General features: G+C 45.3%; 1 protein-coding gene across 1 annotated transcript in view; it reads left to right on the forward strand.

Annotated features, from left to right (window-relative positions):
• Positions 1–26,012, forward strand: part of LRRC7 (leucine rich repeat containing 7) — a 345,019-nt gene that overhangs the window by 187,561 nt on the left and 131,446 nt on the right. Inside the window, exons 5-7 of the mRNA XM_066597771.1 lie at positions 10,486–10,564; positions 14,099–14,188; positions 22,421–22,477. Coding sequence (XP_066453868.1) covers positions 10,486–10,564; positions 14,099–14,188; positions 22,421–22,477 — 226 coding nt within the window. The remainder of the gene's footprint in view (positions 1–10,485; positions 10,565–14,098; positions 14,189–22,420; positions 22,478–26,012) is intronic.

Consider the following 26,012-nt stretch of genomic DNA (forward strand, 5'->3'; position numbering starts at 1 on the left):
TCTCCTCCTCCCCTCCGGCTGATTCCAATGGGAGGGGGCGGGGCTAGCTGTCGCCCTGTACTGTATCCTCCCATTGCTGGCTGCGGACAAGGGGTGGGGAGAGGGCGGGAGCTTAGCGGGAGGAGAGAAGAGGAAGGGAGTTTGGCAGTCACGCTGCTAAACTCCCTCCCACCTCCCTTCTCAGGCTGCTGTCATTGGTTCCCATGGGAGCCCATGCAGCGGCCGACGTATTCTGGCCTAGAAGATAATTCCAGGACTTTCTTTTGGGCCCGATGTAAAAACGGACGGCGTTTTTACATCACGGGAATATGGCCATGTGATCTGATGCATTGGAATCAGATCACAGCGTATATCGGCTGGCCGTGGGGGCGGGGGAGCTAGTTGCTAAGCTTCTGCCCCGTCACGCCCCTTCCCATTGCTGGCTGCGACAAGGGGCAGAGAGGGGGCGGGAGCTAAGCCCACTAGCTCCCAGCCTGTCCCGCCTCCTCCCCTTGCCAAGAGACCACAGCATTGCGGGCTCAGCGTATATGCGCCAGGCCAGGGCCGTTTGAACGGGCGCACAAACGTTAGATTTGTGCGCGCATTCACACATTTTTACGTTGCCGGAGGGTGAATGTAACAACGCAGACGCCTGTGTGAATAAGCCCTAAGTCTCAGTAGGAGATCCATTAGTGAGGCTGGACTGATGGCTGAAGTTACTTTTACGCGCAATGATCATCGCTCAAAATTCATCCAAACGGCTAAAAATGAGTGATCATCGTTACATTTAAATGCGGGCATCGTGCTCTTTTCGTTTGAACGATGGATTTTGGTTTACTTCAAATCCATCGTTCACATCTCTGAAAGACTGAACAAATACGCTCCATTTAAATGTGTTTTGCTTATCTTTCAATAGACTGCAAGATGTTCTCCCCGCGGCATGTTTATACTAGTCGGGAGGAGAAAAAAATGAATTTTGCACAGTTTGCACAGCTGGGAGTGTGTTTAAACACACACTAGGCTCTGCAAACAACTAGTGAAGGTCCTTTCACATACGAATGAAGATGATAAAGTGTTAATGGCCATTAACACTTTATGCAAATAGATCGCTAATGGTGCATTTACACTGAAAGATGATCGCTCAAAAATTGCTTAAACGACAGATCGAGTGACAGTTTTGAGCTATCATTTTTGCATAACTCTTAAGTAGCTAATTAGGACACTGCTGATAACTCAGAGAACAGCAGCTGTTTTGTATATGCAAACAGCTGCTTGTTCTCAGAGCTTTCAGCTGGTGTCCCGCTGAGAGGTCCCAGCGGGATACCTGCTGAAAGAATGCTATCAGCGGCGCCCACTGGGAAAATCAGCGTGTGGCGCTGATAACAGTCATCTGTGATTTCTGATATGCTCGAAATCAGTGATGAATGTGCACGAAGGCTACGCATTTTTTTCACATCCGGCCGATATGCACTGTGATCTGATGCATTGGATTCCAATGCATCAGATCACATTGGCGTATTTGTGAGACGTAAAAACACCCGGCTAAGCCAATATAGCGCAGGGCGTTTTTATGTGGGACCAAAAACATAGCCCTGGAACTATGTTTTGGGACAGAATATGTCAGCTGCTGCATGGGCTCCTATGGGAGCCCATGGCAGCAGCCGTAGGTGGGAGGGAGTTTAACAGCATGCTGCTAAACTCCCTCCCTCTATTCCCCCCCTCTTCCCCGTGCAGGCTCATCTCTCTTCCTCCCCGCTTGTTCTGTGCAATGGGAAAGGGCGGAGCTAAGCGGTGATCCACCCCGCCTCCTCCTATTGATGGCTATGGACAAGGGGCAGGGAGATGGGTGGAGCTAAGTGCCCGTCCTCTCCCCGCCCCTTGTCAATAGCCATAAATGGGAGCAGGCAGGGTGGATCGGTGCTTAGCTCTGCCCCCTCCCATTGCACAGAATGAGCGGGGAGGAAGGGGAAGTGAGAGATGGGTGAGGTCACCAGGCCATATAAACGGGCGCACAAGCGTTTTATTTCTGCGCCCGTTCACCAGTTTTTTCGCCCCCAACCTAGCTCACATCGACCGGCTGTGAAAACAGCTGGCTGATATGCGCTTATAGAAAAGAGGCCTCCCTGACAGATCTCTTACTGAGATTAAGGCCTCTATCACACGGGTGCTGCATTTTGTCGTCCACCCACATTGCTGCCGAAAATTGCATGAATGAGAGGTAGCTGCGACCAAGTCACGGCTACATGTTCATATGGCCAGGCTGCAGCGTATATATGCCGCAACCCGGAATTCCATGGGGAGAGACCTTAGCGCTGCTAAATAATATGATAGCAGCAATAGAACTTCCCATAGAAGCCCATGGGAGCTGCCGGCAAGAGGAGGAGGAACTTTAGCAGCGCTTGCCATGCTAAATTCCCTCCCCAGCCTATGGGAGCTACCGGCAAGGGGAGCGGGAGGGACTTTAGCAACTTGAGCCGCTGCGTAACCCCCTCCCCCTTCCCTCAGATGGTCAAGATTTTCGGCTGATGTTTTATCACAGCAAAATAGTCACAACAAAACGCTCGTGTGAAAGAGGCCTTAGACTGTAATATCTCTATAAAATGATATGTTGAAGCTGCAGAAGACAATTGGTGCAAAGTTTTAATCTAACCGTATTGCAGAAATGATTGTCAGACGAAAATACATGCGTTTGAGTCAAAAAAATGCCTCAAAGTGTTCATAACTAGAGATGAGCGAGTATACTCACTGAGGCACATTACTCGAGCGAGTAGTGCCTTAGCTGAGTATCTCCCCGCTCGCCTCTAAAGATTCGGGGGCCGCCGGGGGGCGGGGAGTGGCGGGGGAGAGCGGGGAGGAACGGAGGGGAGATCTCTCTCTCCCTCTCTCCTCCCCCTTCCGCCACAACTCACCTGTCACCTGCGCCGGCCCCCGAATCGTTAGAGACAAGCGGGGAGATACTCAGCTAAGGCACTACTCGCTCGAGTAATGTGCCTTAGCGAGTATACTCGCTCATCTCTATTTATAACCTTTCATTCCTCACCATTTGCAAGGTCCCTGCTTGCTGACTGTCTGATCATGTCCCGCTCACACAACTGGATGGCTTATCACAGATTAACTGTAATCCATTCGGCAAGCAGAGATCCTGGGGAGAAATGAAAAGAAAAAGTTGCAAAATGTTTTAAAAGTTGACTAATGTTGTGTTATCCATTGAATAAGATGTACAGAAGGCGGCTGACACGCATGTGTGCTAAAATACTATGTGTGTAAAATGCTGCGTGAGCCGGCCTATCGCCGCGTATGGCAACAATCTTTGACTGCGTATCTCACGCACGCCGCAGCCTTCCTTGTTTCTTTTAATTTTTCCGCTCAGTTGCTTAGCGATGTTGCATATAAACTACGCCCATATGCAATGTAATTGCGTATGTTCAGGGTTTATTACGCGCTCATAGAGAACAAAAGAGCTTTATTGCACTTAACACGGTAAAATAGAACATGCTACATTCTTTCTTACGTGCGTATTATACAGTGTAAATACAAAAGTGTGAATGGGTCGATGGAAATCAATGTACTTTCATTGACTCCATTCAACGTATAATGGACGCATACATCGAGTGCGTAATACGCTATTAAATTACGCTCAAGTGAGCCTGAGCGATGAGTTTATCATCCCCTGTAGAAGAGGAGAGTATGACCCCATGACATATACAGATACTCATTAGTTTTCCTGTGGTTGACAAGTAATTCTCTCATAGGTTATTAAGGGAAACCAGCTTGGAGTTGGTGACACCAATGGCAACTAGGAAATAATCAATTACAGAGTATTCCAAAGGTTCTGGAGTTATAGAGGCTTATACCCCCATACGGTCTAAAAGTAAGGTTTACCGATTACAGTGCTTTATGTAAATGAAGCCCAAACAGTCCAGTGGGTGGGCCTAGACTATCTCTGCTGCCCACAGTGTGCTCCACTGCTATATACACTCCACATAATACCACCACATAGTGCCACAATAGCACTGCCATATACAAACAATATAATACCACCAAAAAGTGCCAATATAATGCTGCCATATGCGGTACATATAATAACATCACACGCTACCAGGATAATACTTCCACATAGAGTACACATAATACCACCATTCAGTAACTGGATAACACTGCCACATAGAGTACACATAATACCACTATATAGTACCAGGATAATACTACCATGCACAGTTTTGTGTAATACCACCACATGGTGCCAGCATAATACTACTAAATAGTGGCAGGATAATACTGCAGTTTGCAATGAAAATAATACTACCATATAGAGTATATATGGTGCCAATGAAAATATATACTACCATATAGAGCCAGGATAATCCGGCCATACACAATCCACATAATGCTGCCGTATAGTGACTAAATAATATATAGTATCCATGCAAACTCCCTTAGGTTACGTTCACATATAGTGGAAAGGATTTGGATTTGAAATCAGCTGTGAATCTGTAGTGAAATCCACAGCATATCCGCATCAAAAACAGAGCCAAAATAGGCACCGTAGGGCTCTTTCACACGAGCGTATATCGGCCGCAGTTTTCACGGCAGGGCGATGTGTGCTACCATCTGACACGTAAAAACTGGTGAACGAGCACACAAATGCTTCTTCGCTTTCCCTCTCCCTCGTTGGCTCACCTCCTCTCTGGCTGTTTGCAATGGGAGGGGGTGGGGGCAGAGCTAAGCTCCTGCTCCCTCCCCACCCCTTGACAGCAGCCAGCAATGGGAAGAGGTGGGACGGGGTGGCGCTTTAACTTCATCCCCCCCCAATTGCAATCAGCCAGTGGGGAGGAGAGAAGAGGGAGGGAGTTTATCAGTTATCAGTAAACTGTCTCCCACCTCCCTTCACCGGACGCTGTCATTGGCTCCCATAGGAGTCTATGCAGCGGCCAACGTATTCTGGCCCAAAAGATATTTTCAGGAGTATCTTTTAGGCCCGACATAAAAATGCCCGTCGCTATATTGGCCGGCCGGGTGCTTTTAGGTCGCAGGAATATGGCCATGTGATCTGATGCATTGGAATCCTATGCATCAGATCGTAGCGTATATCGGCTGACCATAAAAACGGCGAGCCAATATACGCTCGTCTGAAAGAGGCCTCAGGTAGTGCAATGATAATATAATAGTGCTACTGGGCTCCTGCCACCTTGGGGAGACCCAAGGCTCCTCTATTATGTAAGGAAATAGCAGTGTTATGGTATAGATGGCACATGCGTGGTTGAGGGGCCATGCTACAGATTTTAAGATTCATGCAATGCCTCCGCCTGTGAGTGTTGCATTGATGAGCTTCTTAAGACACCCAAGGTTGCAGAGGAAAGTTGTGGGAGGGCCCCTGCTGAAGTTTTGCATTCGGGCTTATGAGCCTTTAGCTCCGCCTCCACCTCAAACAATCCCCATAATAGCACCAAATAGTTGCAAGATAATACTGCCCTATACTGTCATGTACCAACTTAGGCCTCATTCACACAAGCGTTCTTGTGTGGTTAAGTGATTAGCACCAATGGTTTCCTATGGATTCATTCACACAAACGATTTTTAGCCACACAAAAAAAATTGGACCAAAAAATATCGCACAAAAGCGACTGAATTCAGCAATCGAAATTTCCTGCTGCTGAAAAATATAGGTCCTGATCTATCTGCAGGGGTCTATGGGACTTTCAATGTTAAAATCGCGATCGCGCAAAATTGCGATTTCGCGGTAAATCGTGATTTTGCGCGATCGCGATTTTAACATTACAAGCCGCATAGACCCCTGCAGTAAAAAAACGCTGCGAATTTCGCAGTGAAAAAAAAATAGTGGGTAGTCACCCTTAGGGCTTTTCATGCACCACCTTGTTCTATCTTTGTAAGGGCTTATTCAGATGACCGTATATCAGCTGGGTTTTCACGCCGAGCCGATATACAGTGTCCTTGTCTGCAGCGGAGGAGGATGGAAGAGCCAGGAGCAGGAACTGAGCTTCCCCGCCCATTGCAACTCAATGGGAGGGGCGGGACAGGGGCAGGGCTAAATGGGAAGACTTAGCTCCACCCCCGTCCCACCTCATCCCATTGCAAATAGTGGCAGGGGGCAGAGAGGGGGCGGGAGCTCAGTTCGTGCTCCTGGCTCTTCCATCCTCCTCCGCTGCAGACAAGGACACCGTATTTCGGCTCGGCGTGAAAACCCAGCCGATACACAGTCGTCTAAATAAGCCCTTACAAAGATAGAACAAGGTGGTGCATGAAAAGAAAGGACCTGACCTATCCTTGGTGCGTGATGCGTGGGCGTTTCCATGGACTCCTATAGCAGCTGGATAACACGCACCACGCAGCTCCCGATCCTGTGAACGGGCGATTTGACAGCTAATTAGGCTCGATACTTAATAGCTGTAAATCACCCATTCACACAATTTTTAGTGCAGTTCTTTACACACGCCTATACTGCGTTAAAACCACGCTCGTATGAATGAGCCTCTGTCAGTTTCCCATTTTGCGCCCCTAGAACCAGCGCTGCTTCTCTTGAGGAGCCTCTCCTCTGCTGTGGAACATGCTTTGAATCATCAGATGAAACAATGTAGCACTTTAACCCAGATACAAAGTAAATCTTTGTTGTATCCTGGGAGATAATGACTCACTGAGACAACACATGTAACATACATTGCAGCCAGCAGTTCAGGGAAGGAAATATAATTGTTCAGTACTAATAGCTGAGATAATTAATAGTCCCACTTTTAATTAGCCACTGATCTAATCTTGGCTCTGATTGAACAGCCCGCATACTCTATACAAAGGGAAGATGTTGATTTTAGCGCTGGATCCTGATAGCAGTTTCAGACATGGAGAGATTAAAGCTGGGAGCAGCGGCATCTCCTGCTCCTCTTCAGCTGTGTCATGAAAATGGATTAATCTGTCCTTTTCTTCTTTACACATGGCCTTATTTCTACCCGGCTATGAGTCGGCACGCTCTAAATTTTAATGTGGATATTTTTAGACAATGATCAATCCTAACGAAATACATGTGAAGTCAAAGGGGATTATTCAGGCCACCATAGTTCACTGTAATTGCAGCCGATTTAGGAATTGCAAATGCAAATTATATGAGCAGGCCCTCTTCTAATACTGCTTCTGTTTGGCTTAAAGGGATAGGAAGCCTGAGGGTGCGGGCAGACGAGCGTAGGCGTATTTACGTTCGCACGAGCGCAACGTATAATCGCCCGAGCGATCGTTTTTCACCGATCACGACCAGAGCTAGAAAGCGTATTTTCGTTTGTTCCTACTTTGCAAACGGTCTTTTCGGCGATCGAATATGCGTTGGCGCGTATTTCGGTCGCATATGTTCCGTTTTTTTTCGAATTGCCGTTTTTACGCGCCGTAAAATCGCCCATGTGAACGAATACATTCGAAACCATTGCCTCAGATGGTCACGTATATACGTTTGGTCGCAAAAACGCGCCGTTTATGCGCTCGTCTGCCCGCACCCTCAAGATGGCCATAGACATAACTGATTGCCAAACAGACTTTCTGCTGAAGGTGATTGGTAGATGGTGTGAGAGAAAGGGAAGTGTGTTCCTCCCAGATTCATCCTCAGGTTGGATTCACAAGAGCGTATATCACACCAGGCCGATATACACTGCCCCTCTGATGCATTGGTTCACATGGGCATATTTCCCATGTGTCAATTTAAAATTCTATTCCTGACTATTGTCTCCGTGATTGATGTGAGACGTGTACTTTGACCCCAGCAAAGGCAATCCTGAGCTAATCCTGCCACAATGGAGATAAGCAGTCAACAGACACCGATGACACCGCTTATCCCAAAAGAACAGAAAGGATTGGACAACAAAATGTAAACATAATAACTGACTACTAACATGGAATAGATAACAATGTTAGCCAGATGATACACGGTTGCATGTCAGGTACACTGCAACATATGTAAAAGATTCACACAACCTGCATGCTGGGCCGCCATCAGAACCCTACAAAACTAGGTAGGGGCCAGGGCCCACTCAAGGGTGGGATCAATATCGTCCTCACTCCTTGTAATCAATTGTATCTGTGTCTTTAACATGTGGATACAATTGACTATAATAGCAGCACTACAGGAACCCAAGGGCTTCCTGTTCCTTCACCTGGTGCCTACTCTGCCAAGCAGGCAGTGTGATGACGTCATCACACCACTTATGCCATTCTGTACGATCCTGACCAGAAGAGGCCAAGACAGAAGATGGACCCATGGAAGTCTGATGGAGGTGAGTGAGTTTATTATTTTATTGCCAGGACACAGTAGGGCCTTATTAATTCCTCAAGGGGCACAGTGGGGCCTATAAGTGACTCACAGGCATAGTGCAGCATTATTAATGACTCAGGGGAGCAGTGGGGTATTATTAATGACATGTAATGCATTGGGCATTATTAATGACTTGGGGGCACAGTGGGGCATAAATAATGACTCAGGGGGCACAGTTGGGTATTATTAATGACTTATGGGACACAGAGGGGGGTTATAAATGACTCAGGAATCCCACTGGGATTCTGATGCTCAAGGACTAGAGCTGGTCCTGCTTGCATGCAGCTTCATTCACAAGTTTTGCCCTCTTCTTGGTTCTTATACCCACTCTCAGCTCTCCTCCTCCTTGCTCACCACCCTTTGGCCTCTTTTCTCTCTTCTTCATCCCTGATAGTGATGTAAATATTGCAGATTATGTACCATACAGATAAATTATTTAGTCTTTACCTTGTGGTGTCCATGAATATTTTATCCTTGATGGAACTAAGTCAGTGTTATCCTTCTGTCCAGCTATAAGTTAGCTCTGGTAGAGGATTTTCACATTAACAGGGCTAGCCTTAGGTTAGATGGAACCCTGCGTGGAATTTATTTTTGCGCCTCCACCATAGGAATTAATTGTACATATTGTGCTGATGGGTCTATCTGCATTCTGCTTGTGCAGCAAAATGGGGGCAACCCATACCAAAATGAATGTGATAACATAAATACAGCACCAAAATCAAGGTCATAACATAGATACAGCTCCAGAGCCAAGTTCAAAGCATACATACAGCACTAGAATCAAACTCAATGCATGAATACCAGAACTAAACTCATAACAAGCACAGCACCAGAACCAAGCTCATAGCATAAATACAGCACCATAACCAAGCTCAGTCCATAAATACAGCACCTGAACTAAGCAATTATGTAACGGGGTGCCGATGGGCAGACAGAGATAGCCCCCACCACCTTCCCCATCTAATCATTCAGATGCTACACTTTGATTCTTTCTATGGAATAGCAAAGTCTATTACATCATTCCAATCAATACAAAGGTATACTGGCCAGGTTGACACTCTTTTGACCTTGCTCAGGTGAATGGGGCACTATGGCTTAGAATGTATTTTGAGAGCTCTTCCAGGCTCATTCATGCCAAGCATAAATCATTACTATGAAATGAACAGGAATTAAAGGCAAGAAATGGTAAAGGGACAATAAGAAGGGACTGAGCTCTGTGCCCACTTGCCATTTATTGCTTCTGTTTCTACAGTTATTGTGCTTCATTTGTGGCCCCATAAGTTAATATTGCCCTCTTTGTACTGCAGACATCTCGTTTCAGTGTAGAGTTTAGGCTTACTTATCTAAGCTACATGAATCATCCCTCTCCCAGCTTTATCTCCCTCTTGATGTTCTGAAACATTGGAATGGAAGAGACAGAACCATGAGGAGGAGGATTTATGTATCTCCACAAGATGCTGCTGTACAGAAGAAGATCATCTGGCCAGGCGGACCAAGGGGGGTGGTGATTGCCCCACCCTAAATCCAAAGGTGCTCCAGCTACAAGCTGGCGCCCTGTGCGACTGCACAGGTGACACAAAGCTAAGGCCAACCACACATATCATCTCATATAAATGCAGTATTATATTCCGGATACAATCATTGTATGTTTGGACCTAAATGTCCCTGAAAATCAGAGGGGCTGTGAGTGGATTTGTATATTTTTCTGTTTTCTCCTAAAAGGACTTCAACCTATTAAATTAAGACAGGGAGGCCCCATTTAGGATCCTTATATATTATAAGAAGCAGAGTGTAGCTACAAAGAGAATCTCTCTGTCAGGAGGACCCAGCCCATACATGCATTACATGGACAGTCAATAGGAGCAGTGTAATGCTTCATTTCTCCTGTGGTGGCACTGCAGGGAAAGTGAGCACTGGTCTTCCCATAGACCATATCCAGTCACTGGGGGTTTATTAAGACTAACAACCCGTGATGAGCCTATCACCATTGTACCCTTTTAACCAAAATGGGTTGTCCAACACAGATGATGAGCCCTTGTCGAAATGAAGGCTCCACAAATCCCTTTTAGGTGACTAAAATAGAAAGGGGAGGGGGGGAATTTTCTGATTATCCAGTAATATAATATTTTGTATTTGATTGGTCAATGTCTGTGTATGGTCTTTCTGATAATCCTATCATGTTTCCTTTCTTCTTCCAGGTATACAAGAATTTCCAGATAATATTAAATGCTGTAAATGTTTAACAATAGTAGAGGCCAGCGTGAATCCCATATCAAAGTAAGTGACCTCCCATCTCTGAGGATCATATGGAATTCTGGTTTGTGCTGAACAAATAATGTCATGCAGGGACAATAAACACAGTGATGTCACAGTACAGGGATGGTAAACACAGTGATGTCATAGTACAGGGACAATAAACAGTGATGTCACAGTACAGGGATGATAAACACAGTGATGTCATGGTACAGGGACAATAAACACAGTGATGTCACAGTACAGGGATGATAAACACAGTGATGTCACAGTACAGGGATGGTAAACACAGTGATGTCATGGTACAGGGACAATAAACACAGTGATGTCACAGTACAGGGATGATAAACACAGTGATGTCATGGTACAGGGACAATAAACACGGTGATGTCACAGTACAGGGATGATAAACACAGTGATCTCACAGTACAGGGATAATAAACACAGTGATGTCACAGTACAGGGATGATAAACACAGTGATGTCATGGTACAGGGACAATAAACATGGTGATGTCACAGTACAGGGATGATAAACACAGGGATGTCACAGTACCGAGATAATGAACATAATGATGTCACAGTACAGGGATAATGAACATAATGATGTCACAGTGCAGGGATAATGAACAGAGTGATATCATAGTATAGACATAAAAAAAACCAGTGATGTCACAGTAAAGGGATAATGAACGCAGTGATGTTACTGTTCAGGGATAATCAACACAATGATACCAAACCAAGGGTAGAAAAAACTACTCAATTGTTAAGCCTCACAGGAGCCGGCGCTCTGTAAGAAACCACACAAAAATATATACAGCCAACACCAAAGGATGTTGTATGGAAATCATACAGCACAGCAATACAGAGTGTCAGACAATATCATGTATTTATTAGCACACTTACCAACGACACATACAATTAAGCCGCTTTCACACAGGTTACAAAATCGTGTGATTTTCTTGCCATGCGACAATATTACGAATCGCATGTATGTGAAGCCGTTGCTTTCTAATGGGTTCTTTCACATTAGGGATGTTTTGTAGGCTGCTACATTGTGAGAATACAAAATCATGGCATGCTCTATACAGCTGCGATTTGCGATGTTTCGTAGCCCATGTTTCCCTATGGAGCCTTCTTCTCTGTTGCATCGCATCACACGAAAATTCAGACGCCGAGCATATACGCTGAGCCCACAATGCCATCGGGCGGGGGGAGACAGTTTAGCTCTCTAGCTGCATTAAAAGAAAAAGACACAATACATCACCTAACAGGCGCTGTGTGCTCCGCCGCACGTCTGCTTCTGAAGCGCCGGTACACTTGTCTATAGTTGTCAGCCAGCGCTTCCTGGTTTGGAGGTTCAAACACTCCACCTCCAGGAAGCGCTGGCTCTGATTGGCTGAGCTGCGGCGCTTGAGAACCAATCATAGCCATCGCATTGTACTCACGGTTTTGTAGCGACACAAAATTGCTATATCGCCGGAGTAAAACGCAGCGATATCGCACAGAAGACAGCTGCAATAACACTGCAATTTTCTAGTGGCAATATCGCTGTGAAAGAGGCCCTAAAAACCTTTAAAAACCCCAAAGCAAAGTGGGAACAAATATTAAAGCACGATCCATTTATATTAAAGAAAATGAGCCCAGTAATCCCTTAAAAGTCTGTGCAATAAGAAAGTATATGCTGCACTAGGATCACAAGTGGCCCCCTGTTCTGCAATCTTCAGAACAATGCCTGAAGTAGACTTAGTAACACAGTAGTAATCCAATGGCCGCCGCACTCTACAAAGTATGACAGTTATCAGACCAGACTAATGATTATATAAACATGTACTGAACAATAAAGGAGAGTTTGAAGCTGCTAACTTACTAATAGTTATGCCCAGTAGGCACATCGGGTGATTTGTATCCACTGCAAGGCATAATAACGAAGGCTTAAAGGGGTTCTGTCAGAAAAAAAACAAACAATACTTCTTCCTCCCTCATCAGTCTTCTTACCGCATCTTCTCCTCACCGATCTTCTCTTGTCTCCTCCAGTCCCCCAGGTCACCTCACCGCAAGCCGGCCGGATCCTCTTTTTCCTGTGACGTTACGTACACTCTCATCAGTCTCCTTTCTGCAGGTCAACGTACGTTACGTCACTAGTGATGTAGTGTTCACTGCCTAGCAGGGAGTGCCGAATCCTATACTGGGCTATTGCTGCGACTGTGCATATGTGCTGTCTTGCGGCATATGAACACTCGCAGCGAGACGGCGCGCATACCGTCTCGGCAATAGCCCAGCATAGCATTCGGCATTTCCTGCTAGGCAGTGAACACTACATCACTAATGACTGGGAATCAGAATGCCTGTGAATAGATGCTACTAGAGATGAGCGAACGTGCTCGTTTAGAGCAATTACTCGATCGAGCATCGCTTTTTTCAAGTAACTGCCTAATCGGGCGAAAAGATTCGGGGGGTGAGCGGTTGCGGTGGGGAGTGGGGGGGAAGAGAGAGAGCTCCCCTCTGTTCCCTCCTGCTACCCCCCGCTCTACCCCGCCGCCCTCCGGCGCCCCCCGAATCTTTTCGCCCAAGTAGGCAGTTACTCGAAAAAAGCGATGCTCAATCGAGTGATTGTCCTAAACGAGCACGTTCGCTCATCTCTAGATGCTACATAACATGAAAAAGAGGATCCGGCCGGCTGGAGGTGAGGTGACCGGGGAGGACTGGAGGAGCCAGGAGAAGATGGGTGAGAAGAAGATGCAGTAAGAAGACTGACGGGCGAGGAATAGGTAAGTATAGGATTATTTTTTTTCTAATAACAAAACCCCTTTAAAGGGAACCTGTTACCTGCCTAAAGCATCAAAAACTAACTTATGATGCTGTTAGGGCAGGTTACAAGGAGCCTGGTCCTCTCCTGTACACTTGCACACAAGGGACTCTGAAAAGCGTCAGATTTTTGGCTAGGGTCTGGACTTCACAGATGGGCACCACAGGAATCAGGAATCGGGTGAGTGTGAAAAATAAAGCACCTGGTCCCTTGTCACCTGCCCTAACAGCACCATAAGTTAGTTTTTGGTGCTTTAGGCTTCCTACACATGGGCGAGCGCGATATTGGGCCAAGAAACTCGGCCCAATATCATGCTTGCCAATGTGCGATTTACCCACAGATTCAAGGCATTTTTCGGGCAAAAATGCCCTGCATTGCATCTGTGAAATTCCAATTCTCTCCTAAAAGTTTCACCCGTGATAGAGGACTAGAAGTATTTCCCATTGATTTCAGTGGGAAGCCTTGCATCGTGCAATGTGCTTGCGAGAACCATGCGAGGCATTAAACTCAATAGACAATGCATTCTGAGGAACGTGAAAAGTTAGAGCATGCCATGATTTTTTCCCACTCTGCCAGAAAGCATTGGTTTGGTATATGACTCCATTCAAAGAGTTCATATTTGCGTGAGATTTGTGTATCTTGCAGCGCACAAATCGTGCACGGTTTTCTGTTAACCAGTGACAATGTGACAGTACTGATGATGAATACTTGTTATGACTGATGACTTTTATTTACGTCTTCCTCTTCGCAGGCTACCGGATGGCTTTACGCAGCTTCTTAATTTAACTCAGCTGTACCTTAATGATGCCTTTCTTGAGTATCTTCCAGCCAATTTTGGAAGGTGAGGTGATGCTTAAATTCTAATCCCTATGATGTTATAAATATGAAGTGTATACTTCATTTGTATTACACTATCCACCATTATGTTTAGTGTAATTTATGGAATATCTGCACTAAGTATCACTGTATCATATATCAAGGTATATTAGTTCTTCAGCTATACAAATAGCAAAAAGATTAAAACGGAAAGTGTTGGCCCTTTTAAAGAGTATTGAGGGAAAATTAGTAGAAGTTGATAAGGAGAAACTAAATCTGTTAAATTATTTTTTGCCAGTGTATTCACGCAAGAAAATGAAATACCAGGTGAAATGTAGTGTGACAAAGTAAACTCCCAATTCATGTTGCCAGTCTAACGCAGGAAGAAGTGCAGAACCAGCTTTAAAAGATTAAAACAGACAAATCACCACGTTCCAATGGCAAACATCCATAGATTCTAAGGGAATTAGCAATGGGATAGACAAACCATTGTTTCTTATATCTAAGGACTCTATTGTGACTGGGTCTGTTCCACTGGCTTTGCATATAGAAAATGTGGTGCTGATATTCAAAAAGGGGGTCAAAAAGCAAACTTGAAAACTATAGGCCAGTAAGTATTCTATTGTTGGTAAAATATTTGAAGGGTTTCTACAGGCCCATTTACACGGAGCGATGATCGCGCAAAAATCGCTAAAAAGTGATCATTTGAGCGATAGTCGTTGCATCTAAACAGGCGGCCATCGTGCACTTTTCGCGCACTGCTAGCTGATCGTTAAATTCAAGCCAGCCTGAAAATCATCCTGCAGTCTTATCAGGATCACACGCTGAGTTCTCCGCAGGTAGTGCTGATAGCATTGTTTCAGCTATTTAACCAGTCAGAGAACAAAGGAGCTGAATGCAGATAAGAGCCCTCCAGCTATTAACTGCACTCAGCTAAAGGCTTCATTTGCACGCTAATAAGCTATTAAGTAGCTAAGTAGCTACTTAATAGTTCATGCAAAATGATCGCTCAAAGCTGTCACTCAAACTCACGTTTGAGCGATTTTTGAGCGATCATCGCTCTGTGAAAATGGGCTTTAAGAGATGCTATCCTGGAGCACCTCAAGAAAAATAGCTGTATAACTCCATATCAGCACGGGTTTATGAAAGATCGCTCCTGTCAAACCAACCTGATCAGCTTCTACGAGGAGGTAAGTTGTAGACTGGACCAGGGAGAGTCATTGGATCTTGTGTATCTGGACTTTTCAAAAGAGTTTGATACTGTGCCGCATAAAAGGTGGGTATATAAGATGAGAACACTTGGCCGGGCGAGAATGTGTGTAAGTGGGTAAGTAATCATTGTGTGCATCAATACAGGTCTAGGGCACATGATGAGAGCATTCCTCTTGTTAAGTCACTGTTCAGACCACACATGGAGTACAAGAGGGGCCTGGACAAGTTTCTTGAGGGTTACAATTAGAGATGAGCGAGCACCAAAATGCTCAGGTGCTCGTTACTCGAGTCGAACTTTCCGCGATGCTCGAGGGTTCGTTTCGAGTAACAAACCCCATTGAAGTCAATGGGCGACTCGAGCATTTTTGTATATCGCCGATGCTCGCTAAGGTTTTCATGTGTGAAAATCTGGGCAATTCAAGAAAGTGATGGGAACGACACAGCAACAGATAGGGCAGGCGAGGGGCTACATGTTGGGCTGCATCTCAAGTTCTCAGGTCCCACTATTAAGCCACAATAGCGGCAAGAGTGCGCCCCCCCTCTCCCAACAACTTTTACTTCTGAAAAGCCCTCATTAGCAATGCATACCTTAGCTAAGCACCACACTACCTCCAACAAAGCACAATCACTGCCTGCATGACACTCCGCTGCCACTTCTCCTGGGTTACATGCTGACCAACCCCCCTCCGTATGACCCAGTGTCCACAGCGCACACCAAAGTGTCCCTGCGCAGCCTTCAGCTGCCCTCATGCCACACGCTAGCCTCATAGCCACATCACCCTCATGTCTATTTATAAGTGCGTCTGCCATGAGGAGGAACCGCAGGCAAACACTGCAGAGGGTTGGCAGGGCCAGGCAGCGACCCTCTTTAAAAGGGGCGGGGCGATAGCCCACAATGCTGTACAGAAGCAATGAGAACTCCAATCCTGTGCCACCTCCGTCAGGAGCTGCAAACGTGGGCATAGCAATGGGGAATCCATGTGCCACACAGTATTCATTCTGTCAAGGTGTCGCATAGCTCAATCCACACTGCAAGGGGAAAGCTGTCTGCGCTCTGCCCCCTACCCAAGTCAGTCAGTGCCTTTGTGCCAGACAGGTCAAACACCGCAATGGGAACTAAGTTTGCACCAACAGCATAGGTGGGTCCTAGGCAACCCAAGACATGAACAAAAAATAAATCAGAGTGGCCAAACATGGCAGACTTGCACCGCGCCCACGGCATAGGCCTCGGCCCACAGATTCAGCAATCCTAGGCTGGAAGCGGACTTTCACTGCACCCAGGACATAGGCCTCTGCACAACCCTCAGCAATCGCGTGCCTACAGCAGACTCCAATGCTAGCGTAGCTGTGCACGTCTCATTAGCTCTGTATTGCTCCTGTAGTTTGTCCCCATTCAGTGCCCCGGATAGTAGAGCTAACGTCAGAGTAAATACAGGTGGGCTTCGGCCCACACTGCATGCCCCAGTCAGACTGGGGTTCTTTAGAAGTGGACACATGCAGTTACAACTCCGTGTGGACCGACAGCATGGGTGGGTCCCAGGAAGCCACCGACATTACATAAATATATCCCATTGCAGTGCCCAACACAGCTGAGGTAACGTCAGATTAAATGCAGGTGGGCTTCGGCCCACACTGCATGCCCCAGTCTGACCGGGGTTTTTAATACATAGACACAGGCAGGTACAAATTCCTAATGTGAAGTCCCTGTGGACCGACAGCATGGGTGGCTCCCTGGAACCCATCGGCGGTACATAAATGTATCCCATTGCAGTGCCCTGCTCAGCAGAGCTAACGTCAGATACAATACAGGTGGGCTTCGGCCCACAGTGCATGCCCCAGTCAGACTGGTAATATGTACCTTAACAGTAACCACGTTGGTGGGAATGTGGTCGCGAGTGCGGACCTAGTAGTGCGGTTTTATTTAGTTGGTTTTCGGAATGTGGCCAGGATTAAGTGGGCCGTGGCGGGGGGATGGTGGGGGGGCTCTCTTGTGTCGTTAAAGGTGAAATTCTTGGACTGCCACCAGACGGACCAATGTAAAGGTATTTGCCAAGAATGTTTTCATTGTTGGAGGAGGAGGGGGATGTTTTTGAGGCACTACGTGTCCTCTCCACGTGTCCGTGGTTATATGCACCTTAACAGTAACCGTGTTGGTGGGAAATGGCCTCGCCGCCTTCATGTCTTTGGGAAGCCTCCGTTTCTACACCCCAGTGACATAGCATTAGCAGCGGTATAGGCAGAGCCCAGAATTAGTAACATTTCAGCGGTAGCATTAGGGACAGGCCCCAGTAACATATCACTAGCAGCAGTATAGGGGGAGCACAGTATTAGTTCCATTTCAGTAGTAGTTGCAGTCTAGACAGGCCCCAGTAACATATCACTAGCAGCAGTATAGGGGGAGCACGTCCTCTAGGCCTACCCCTACCCCTCAGCATGCTGTATTACCAGTAGAGCAGAAACAGAACGCTGTAATTAAATGTGCTGCTTATTGGCCTGTGGTTGGAGGCTGACTTCCCTTAGGGAACGCACAGCAGAGCCAGGAAACAATTATGCGCACGCCTGTAGTGAGACGTAGGTGCGTATGACTGAGCTAGTGGAATTCACAGCGCAGAAGCAGTCAAGTGGCCGTAGGCCAGTAGTAGGCCTTAAAGGGGTTGTCCCGCGCCGAAACGGGTTTTTTTTTTTTTTAACCCCCCCCCCCCCGTTCGGCGCGAGACAACCCCGATGCAGGGGTTAAAAAAGAACACCGGAGAGTGCTTACCTGAATCCCCGCGCTCCGGTGACTTCTTACTTACCTGCTGAAGATGGCCGCCGGGATCTTCTCTCTCCGTGGACCGCAGGGGCGGAGCTACACGGAGCCCCATTGAGAACAGAAGAAGACCCGGATTGCGCAAGCGCGGCTAATTGGGCCATTAGACGGCGAAAATTAGTCGGCTCCATGGGAACGAGGACGCCAGCAACGGAGCAGGTAAGTGAAAAACTTCTTATAACTTCTGTATGGCTCATAATTAATGCACAATGTACATTACAAAGTGCATTAATATTGCCATACAGAAGTGTATAGACCCACTTGCTGCCGCGGGACAACCCCTTTAAGTATTTTGCTTCAATTGTTTAAAATGGTGAGGTGAAAAACCAGACAGATACTGTATGCAGCGTATATATGTATACTGTTTCCCTCTGCCGGAATGACGGCGATCATGTAACGGACACAGTAGAGCCAGGAAACAATTATGCGCAAGCCTGTAGTGAGACCTAGGTGCATATGACTGAGCTACTGAAATTCACAGCGAAGAACCAGTCAAGTGGCCAAAGGCCAGTGGTAGGCCTTAAGTATTTTGTTTCAGTTTTTTTAAATGGTGAGGTGAGAAACCAGATAGATACCGTATGCAACGTATATGTGTATACTGTTTCCCTCTGGCGGGATGACGGCGATCATGTAACGGACACAGCAGAGCCAGGAAACAATTATGCGCAAGCATGCTGTAACGCTTAGCTGGGTAATAATGAGCGACTACTACCCCCAGCAGACACGCAGTAAACTGAAGACGGTCACAGGCAGCCCAAATATTGTATTTTTTTCCAATTTTTGGGAAAAAGCCCACTGCCTATATAGCCTGTATATGGATTTCCCTGTTGGAGGATGACTGTGGTTATTGAAAGCACAGTGCAGCCAGAAAAAATTATGCGCAAGGCTGCAGTAACACCTAGCTGGGTAATAAGTGAGCGACTACTACCCCCAGCAGACACGCAGTAAACTGAAGACGGTCACAGGCAGCCCAAAGACTTTTTTTTCCAATTTTTTTTAAAAAGCCCACTGCCTATATAGCCAGTATACCTCTTTCCCTGTACCACTGTCCCTGCCTCACCAGTACTGCCCCTATACTCAGTAAAATGACTGCAGACTGAGGACGCTATGGTCTGCACGCCCGATATACAAAAAAAAAAGTGCAACACTGCTAAAACCAGCCTCAACAGTACTGCACACGGTCAGATGTGGCCCTAAGAAGGACCGTTGGGGTTCTTGAAAACGAATATAACAGCCTAACACTCTCCCTATAGCAGCTACAGCAAGACAGCACTTTCCCTAATGTCTCTCAGCGTGCATCTGTGGCGAGCCGCGGCCGGCCCCAGTTTATATACTCGGGTGTCACCTGATCTCCCCAGCCACTCACTGCAGGGGGGTGGGATAGGGCTGGAACTTCACAGGAGGAAGTTGTAATGCCTTCCCTGTGTTACTATTGGCCAGAAAACGGGGCAAAATGTTCTGGGAAGAAAATGAAAGTGACTCGAACACCGCGTGGTGCTCGTCTCGAGTAACGAGCATCTCGAGTACCCTAATACTCGAACGAGTATCAAGCTCGGATGAGTACGCTCGCTCATCTCTAGTTACAATATCACACGTTCTATCACTGATTACTTAGTAGACTCAGTAATCCGGGGATTATTCTGATTGCCAAATTGAAGTCCGGAAGGAATTTTTTCCCCCTAAAATGATGAAAATTGGCTTCTTCCTCATTGGGGTCTTTGCCTTCCTCTGGATCAAAATTGGAGGGGGGGAGGGTGGAATGGGCTGAACTGGATGGACATGTGTCCTTTTTCAACCTTAGGACTCTTTCACACGGTCGTATGCATCTTTATGTTTGCGTGGCTACGCCGTAAAATTGCATGGACGGTCGTTTTTCCGTGCTCATGGCCAGCATTTTTTCCCCCACGACCGGGAGCAACGTTTTTTTAACGAAGAAATACATCGCACCCCAGAAAACCCTTGCTATGCCAAAATCCTCGGGGGACGCTGCTAAAATGTCTACCCTCCCTTTCCTTGTCCAGCTCCCATAAGAGTCTATGGGAGCCGCCGCCGTATATTTGGCAAAAGATATATGCGCTGGCGTGTATTTCAGTCGTGTATGTTCCAATCTTCTAGGTCCAACGTTTTTACACGCCGCATATTTGCCCGTGTGAACTGATGCATTGGAAACCAAGGGCTCAGATGTTACCGTATATATACGGTATATATATATCCTATATATATATCAGCCGGCTGTAAAAGCGCGCCGTTTATGCGCTCGTGTGAACGAAGCCTCACACTGTCTGTCTGTCTACCGAATGAGAACCACTAATTAGTGATATAAGATGTAAGCTCATTGGAAGAAGCAGCTGGCATTTTGGTGGTGCAGATCTCTATATTGTCTTTGTTCTCTATATTTACGTGTGTTTTATAATCTGTAATTAGGTAAAGATTAATGAGTCAGGGGAGCAGGCAGACTTGGTGCAGCGCTGCCTTTTGGGAAGCAGTGATATTTATATCCTGTGATTTATGTCATGTCACTCGCATTATATAAGCAGGACTCTTACATTTATAGTTACAGTATATGGTGAATACTGGTCCCTTTCTGATAATGTGGGGAATTCATAAAACAGTTTATGCTGGAATTGGGGTATGAAAAAGTTGCACATTTTTGTGAAAGTTACAGTTCTGCAAATATGTGGGGCTTTTCTTCATTTTCTGCAGCCCTCACAACTTTTGTAAAAATGAAAAAAACAATAGTGAGTGGGGCTTAGCAGGAGGAGGGCAGGACCGCCGTCAGAGCGCCCAATTCACTATAACTTACAATGGCATTGTAGAAAATGGCATAAATGATACCAATAATCTACAGCAGAGTTCACCTGCCAGAGATTTCAGCAGGGGGCACACATCGGTCCCAAGATGGGACAAACATACTAAGAGGGATGCTCTTCTTAGAAAATTTCTTATAACAAGTCTGAGATAAGTATGCACCAATGTTTCCACCATGAGGAGCCACTAATACTGGACTCACCTCCTCCACTTGTGTTGCTGCTCCAGACTCTTTGTTTACTATGTAGTAGATTTTTCACCTTGATTTGTTCAATGCAAAAACTCCCTGCATACCACATTCTTATCTATCTATTATCTATCTATCTATCTATCTATCTATCTATCTATCTATCTATCTATCTATCTATCTATCTATCTATCTATCTATCTATCTCATATCTATCTATCTCCTATCTATCTATCTATCTATCTATCTATCTATCTATCTATCTATCTATCTATCTCATATCTATCTATCTCCTATCTATCTATCTATCTATCTATCTATCTATCTATCTATCTATCTATCACATGTCTATCTATCTCCTATCTATCTATCTATCTATCTCCTATCTATCTATCTCCTATCTATCTATCTCATATCTATCTATCTCATATCTATCTATCTCATATCTATCTATCTATCTCATATCTATCTCATATCCATCTATCTATCTCATATCTATCTATCTCATATCTATCTATCTATCTCATATCTATCTCATATCCATCTATCTATCTCATATCTATCTATCACATATCTATCTATCTCATATCTATCTATCTATCTATCTATCTATCTATCTCATATCCATCTATCTATCTCATATCTATCTATCTCATATCCATCTATCTATCTCATATCCATCTATCTATCTATCTCATATCTATCTATCTATCTATCTCATATCTATCTATCTATCTATCTATCTATCTATCTATCTATCTCATATCTATCTATCTATCCATCTATCTATCTATCTATCTATCTCATATCTATCTATCTATCCATCTATCTATCTCATATCCATCTATCCCATATCTATCTATCTATCTATCTATCTATCTCATATCTATCTCATATCTATCTATCTCATATCTATCTATCTCATATCTATCTATCTATCTATCTATCTATCTATCTATCTATCTATCTATCTCATATCTATCTATCTATCCATCTATCTATCTCATATCCATCTATCTATCTCATATCTATCTCATATCTATCTATCTCATATCTATCTATCTCATATCTATCTATCTATCTATCTATCATAAGCCATGTACACACAGTTGCACATTATGTAGACAACGTCATACTGCACTATTCTTCACCTTCTTTACCTGCATTTTCAAGCTTATTGTCTTTAAGTACAGCCTTGTGGTTTTATGTTTATACATCTCACTGTGATCTTTTCTCCACAGGCTAAGCAAATTGCGGATATTGGAGTTAAGGGAAAATCATTTGAAAACATTACCAAAGTAAGTTCAGTCATTTATCTTTCGTTTTTCACTTTTTCTTGTTTTGCTCTTAGCAAGATTATTAACATCCTGGTGTACATATACAGTTGGGAAAGATGGATGAAAACCAACCTGACTGCCATTATAGCTCCCATACGGGTTGTCTTTTAGCTTTTCCAAGATCCTGAATAATGTCAAATCTGCTTGAAGGGGTATTCCCATTAGCAAAAGTAATGACACATTACTAGCATATGCCATCACTTCTGATTGATGGTGATCCTACTGCTGAGACTCCGACAGATCTTGAACATGAAGTTCTAGTGGTCCCCTCATGTTTTTTTCTTGCACAGAGCTACTCACGGTCATCGGCCCTACCAGGAACTACAGCAAAGCTCCCATTCAGATGAACAAGGTTGTGCTCCATGTCCATGCACTGTTGGTGACTGGGAGTACCGCTCTGCACGGAAAACTGGGATGGGGCCACAGAACGTAATTCTCAGGATTAGGGAAATCCCAGCAATTGTGGCATTAGCCCCATATTACCTGTAAAGATCACTTTGGTTCCTATAGCAGAAAGCAGAGGGGCAACATAGCCGTATCTCTACTGGAACGGAAATACTCAAAATCGTATTACACACAGTGATCTAGTAGTGCGTTGCACCTAGTTTGGCCTTCAGAAACATAACAAATTCATCATGACGTCCATTCACAGGTATTAGAGGACCCAGGGTGAGCCAAGGAAACCTCCCTCATACCATTACTCCACCTCCACCATCTTGACAGCAAGGGGTAATTGATTCATCATTGATTCATGCTGCTTGTGCCAAACTCAGACCCTCCAATCAGCACGGTGCAACAGAGATCTGGATCCATCGGACCAGGCGATGTTTCTTCACTGATCAGTGATACAAATTTTGAGTTCTTCTGCCCTCTGGAGTCTTACCTGTTTCTCTTAGATACAATGGCGCTGGAACTGGTCATCTGCTGTTACAGACCATCTGTGCTAAGGAATGGCAAATTCTGTCTTCGGACACGTTTGTTGGATCACCAGCATTCTGTTTGGCTGCTCTTGCTTATGCCGCACCTGTTCCTCAAAACAATTCCTGACATCCTCCTTTGACCCCTTTTGGTGGGAAGTTGTTTCCATCCACAGGATTCCCATTCACTGGAGGTTTTCCTCGATCATGCCATTCTCCGTATACTCCCCACACAAGAAAACCCACGAGGTTGGCAGCACCATCGTGGCCCCGGCTAGTCTAGTACCGATGACTCATTGGAAGTTGTTCAGATTGTTGGTTTTTCTCTTCTAATGTGGATTTACACTGAAACTGATCTACTGAAAACTTGTCACGAGATTTCTTGCTGCATTCCACGATCATGGCTCTAATCCATTAGGATTTTGGGAACTCTAATAAAGTAGCCATTCAGTGTTGATGATGGAAATAGCCATAGATCACATTGAAAGGAACAGGAAGTAGCCCAGAGGATGACCTCAGCAGATCGTACAACCTGAAAGAGATCGGCTGATGTCACCCAGTAATGGGAAGACCGTTACTATGCTGGAAGTATCCCCGGTGTGATTTCATATATGAATTGGCATGTGAAGCAGAATCTGTGGATCGTCCCTTTAAGTACAACCATGCTAAGCGAGGGGTCTTAGAGAGACTCTTTAAAAATCACTTTCTTCGGTGACCTTGCAGGTGACCCCCTTATAAATCATGTTCTGTGATAGACATGTTGCAGCCCGAGCATCTAATCAATTTCCCATTTGTGTTTGAGGATATTCTATTTACAGTGTGACCCACCAGAAGATTAATTATATTAAGACGCTTCTCCGGCTGCTGCGTCTTCTCTTGTTTTATTAGACTCATTTATCAGAACGCAATTGGAAAGATTAGAAAGTTTGAAGGAAACTCTTCAGAATCGCAGAAGACGGCGCAGCATGACTCTACGGAGAGACGAAGCGTATTGATCTCTACTGAGCGCTGTTCTCTTACAGACCTCAGTTTGGTTTATTTCACATAGGGGTCCACTATTACAGTAGTTATATTCTTGTATATGGTGAGTCACATAAAAGTAGCCTGCGTCTTACAATACTGCAACATGGAGAACGAGTTAGTGGATTTTTTCCCCAAGTTTTAGTGATTTATTCACATACTGTAAGTAGTCCCCCTTCACTTCTATGCATCTCTGGGCTCATCGCAACATCTTGGCTGATACTTGCTGCAGCTCTTCAACGGTGATGCTGCAGATAGGGATCGTGATGTTTTACATTAGTTGATTATTGGTGTACACGTTCTGCTTTTTATTTCCCCATAGATAAAAACCACATGTGAACAAGTCTGGAGAACGTGGTGACCATAACCCCCTGGTCACACTTCGATCTTCCGTAAACAGTACATTAACCCGTGCCAGTGAGTTGCGGGAGGTGCGCCACGTGGCTCCATCTTGTTAGAAAAAGCAGAACATTCTTTCTTCTGGCGTTAGTTGACTGTAAAACTCTTCAAACATGTCCTGATAAACTGCGGTATTCACGGTTGATCTGAAGAAAATTGGGCCACAATTCGTGTTCCGACACTGTGCACCAAACGCCCATTTTCTGGTTGTGCAGTGATGTTTCCTGAGTCGGGTGGGGATTTGTAATAGAACAGTACCTTGTATTCTGTGAATTCACATAATCTGATACATTAAACCACACTTCATCCGTCTTAAAGTACAGCAATGGGTCCAAAAGTCCTCCAACAATCATAGTCAACGACCACGTACAGTAATTTACGCATTTCGCTTTGTTGCACTCTTTTATGTCCTGCTCACATGTTTTTTGACATGGTTTCAGGTTCAGAGATTTCAGTTCTCGTTGACACATCGTTGGTGATACACCAACTTGCTGGGAAACTTGCGGGATATTTGCAATCCACTTATGCAGTGATTCTCAACCGGCGTGCCGCAGCTCCCAGGCTAGGAATCACTTAGCTAACATTAAATAGTTTTCCAGGCAAAGCCCACCAAAATACACTAGGATCGAAGCGGAAGCGCTGCTTCTACCCCTGTGTATTGGACGCCGCTCATAATAGCAGGCGCACCTACAAATACAGGCACAGCTCTCACTGAATTCAGTGAGAGCGCCGCCTGCAATTATGACCGCCAGTCGTTACACAGGGGTTGGGGCAGCGCTTTTGCTCCGACCATGGTTTACCCCGATGGGCAGCGCTGCTTGGAAACCCCTTTAGGCTGGGTCCATACAACTAGGATTTGCTGTGGAATTTCAGTGTGGACCCTCCGCATGGACGGTCAGTGGCATTTACAGTAACATCAGAGATGACATTTTAAAAATCTTGTCCTCAAACTGTGGAAAAAATCCACAGAAATCCCATGCGGAAATTCACAAGCAGCGTGGAATTTAATTCTGCTGCCTTTTACCATTTTTTTTGGCAGTTTCCACTACAGATTTCACATCTTTTTGTTGAGGGGTGAATTCTGCACAAAAATATGCAATAAAGCCCGCACCAAATGTCCTGAATTTTGGGGCTGACTTTTCGCTGCTGATCAGCTGTAC

The sequence above is a fragment of the Eleutherodactylus coqui genome, chromosome 3 (genome assembly GCF_035609145.1).
Source record: "Eleutherodactylus coqui strain aEleCoq1 chromosome 3, aEleCoq1.hap1, whole genome shotgun sequence".
Taxonomy (NCBI): domain Eukaryota; kingdom Metazoa; phylum Chordata; class Amphibia; order Anura; family Eleutherodactylidae; genus Eleutherodactylus; species Eleutherodactylus coqui.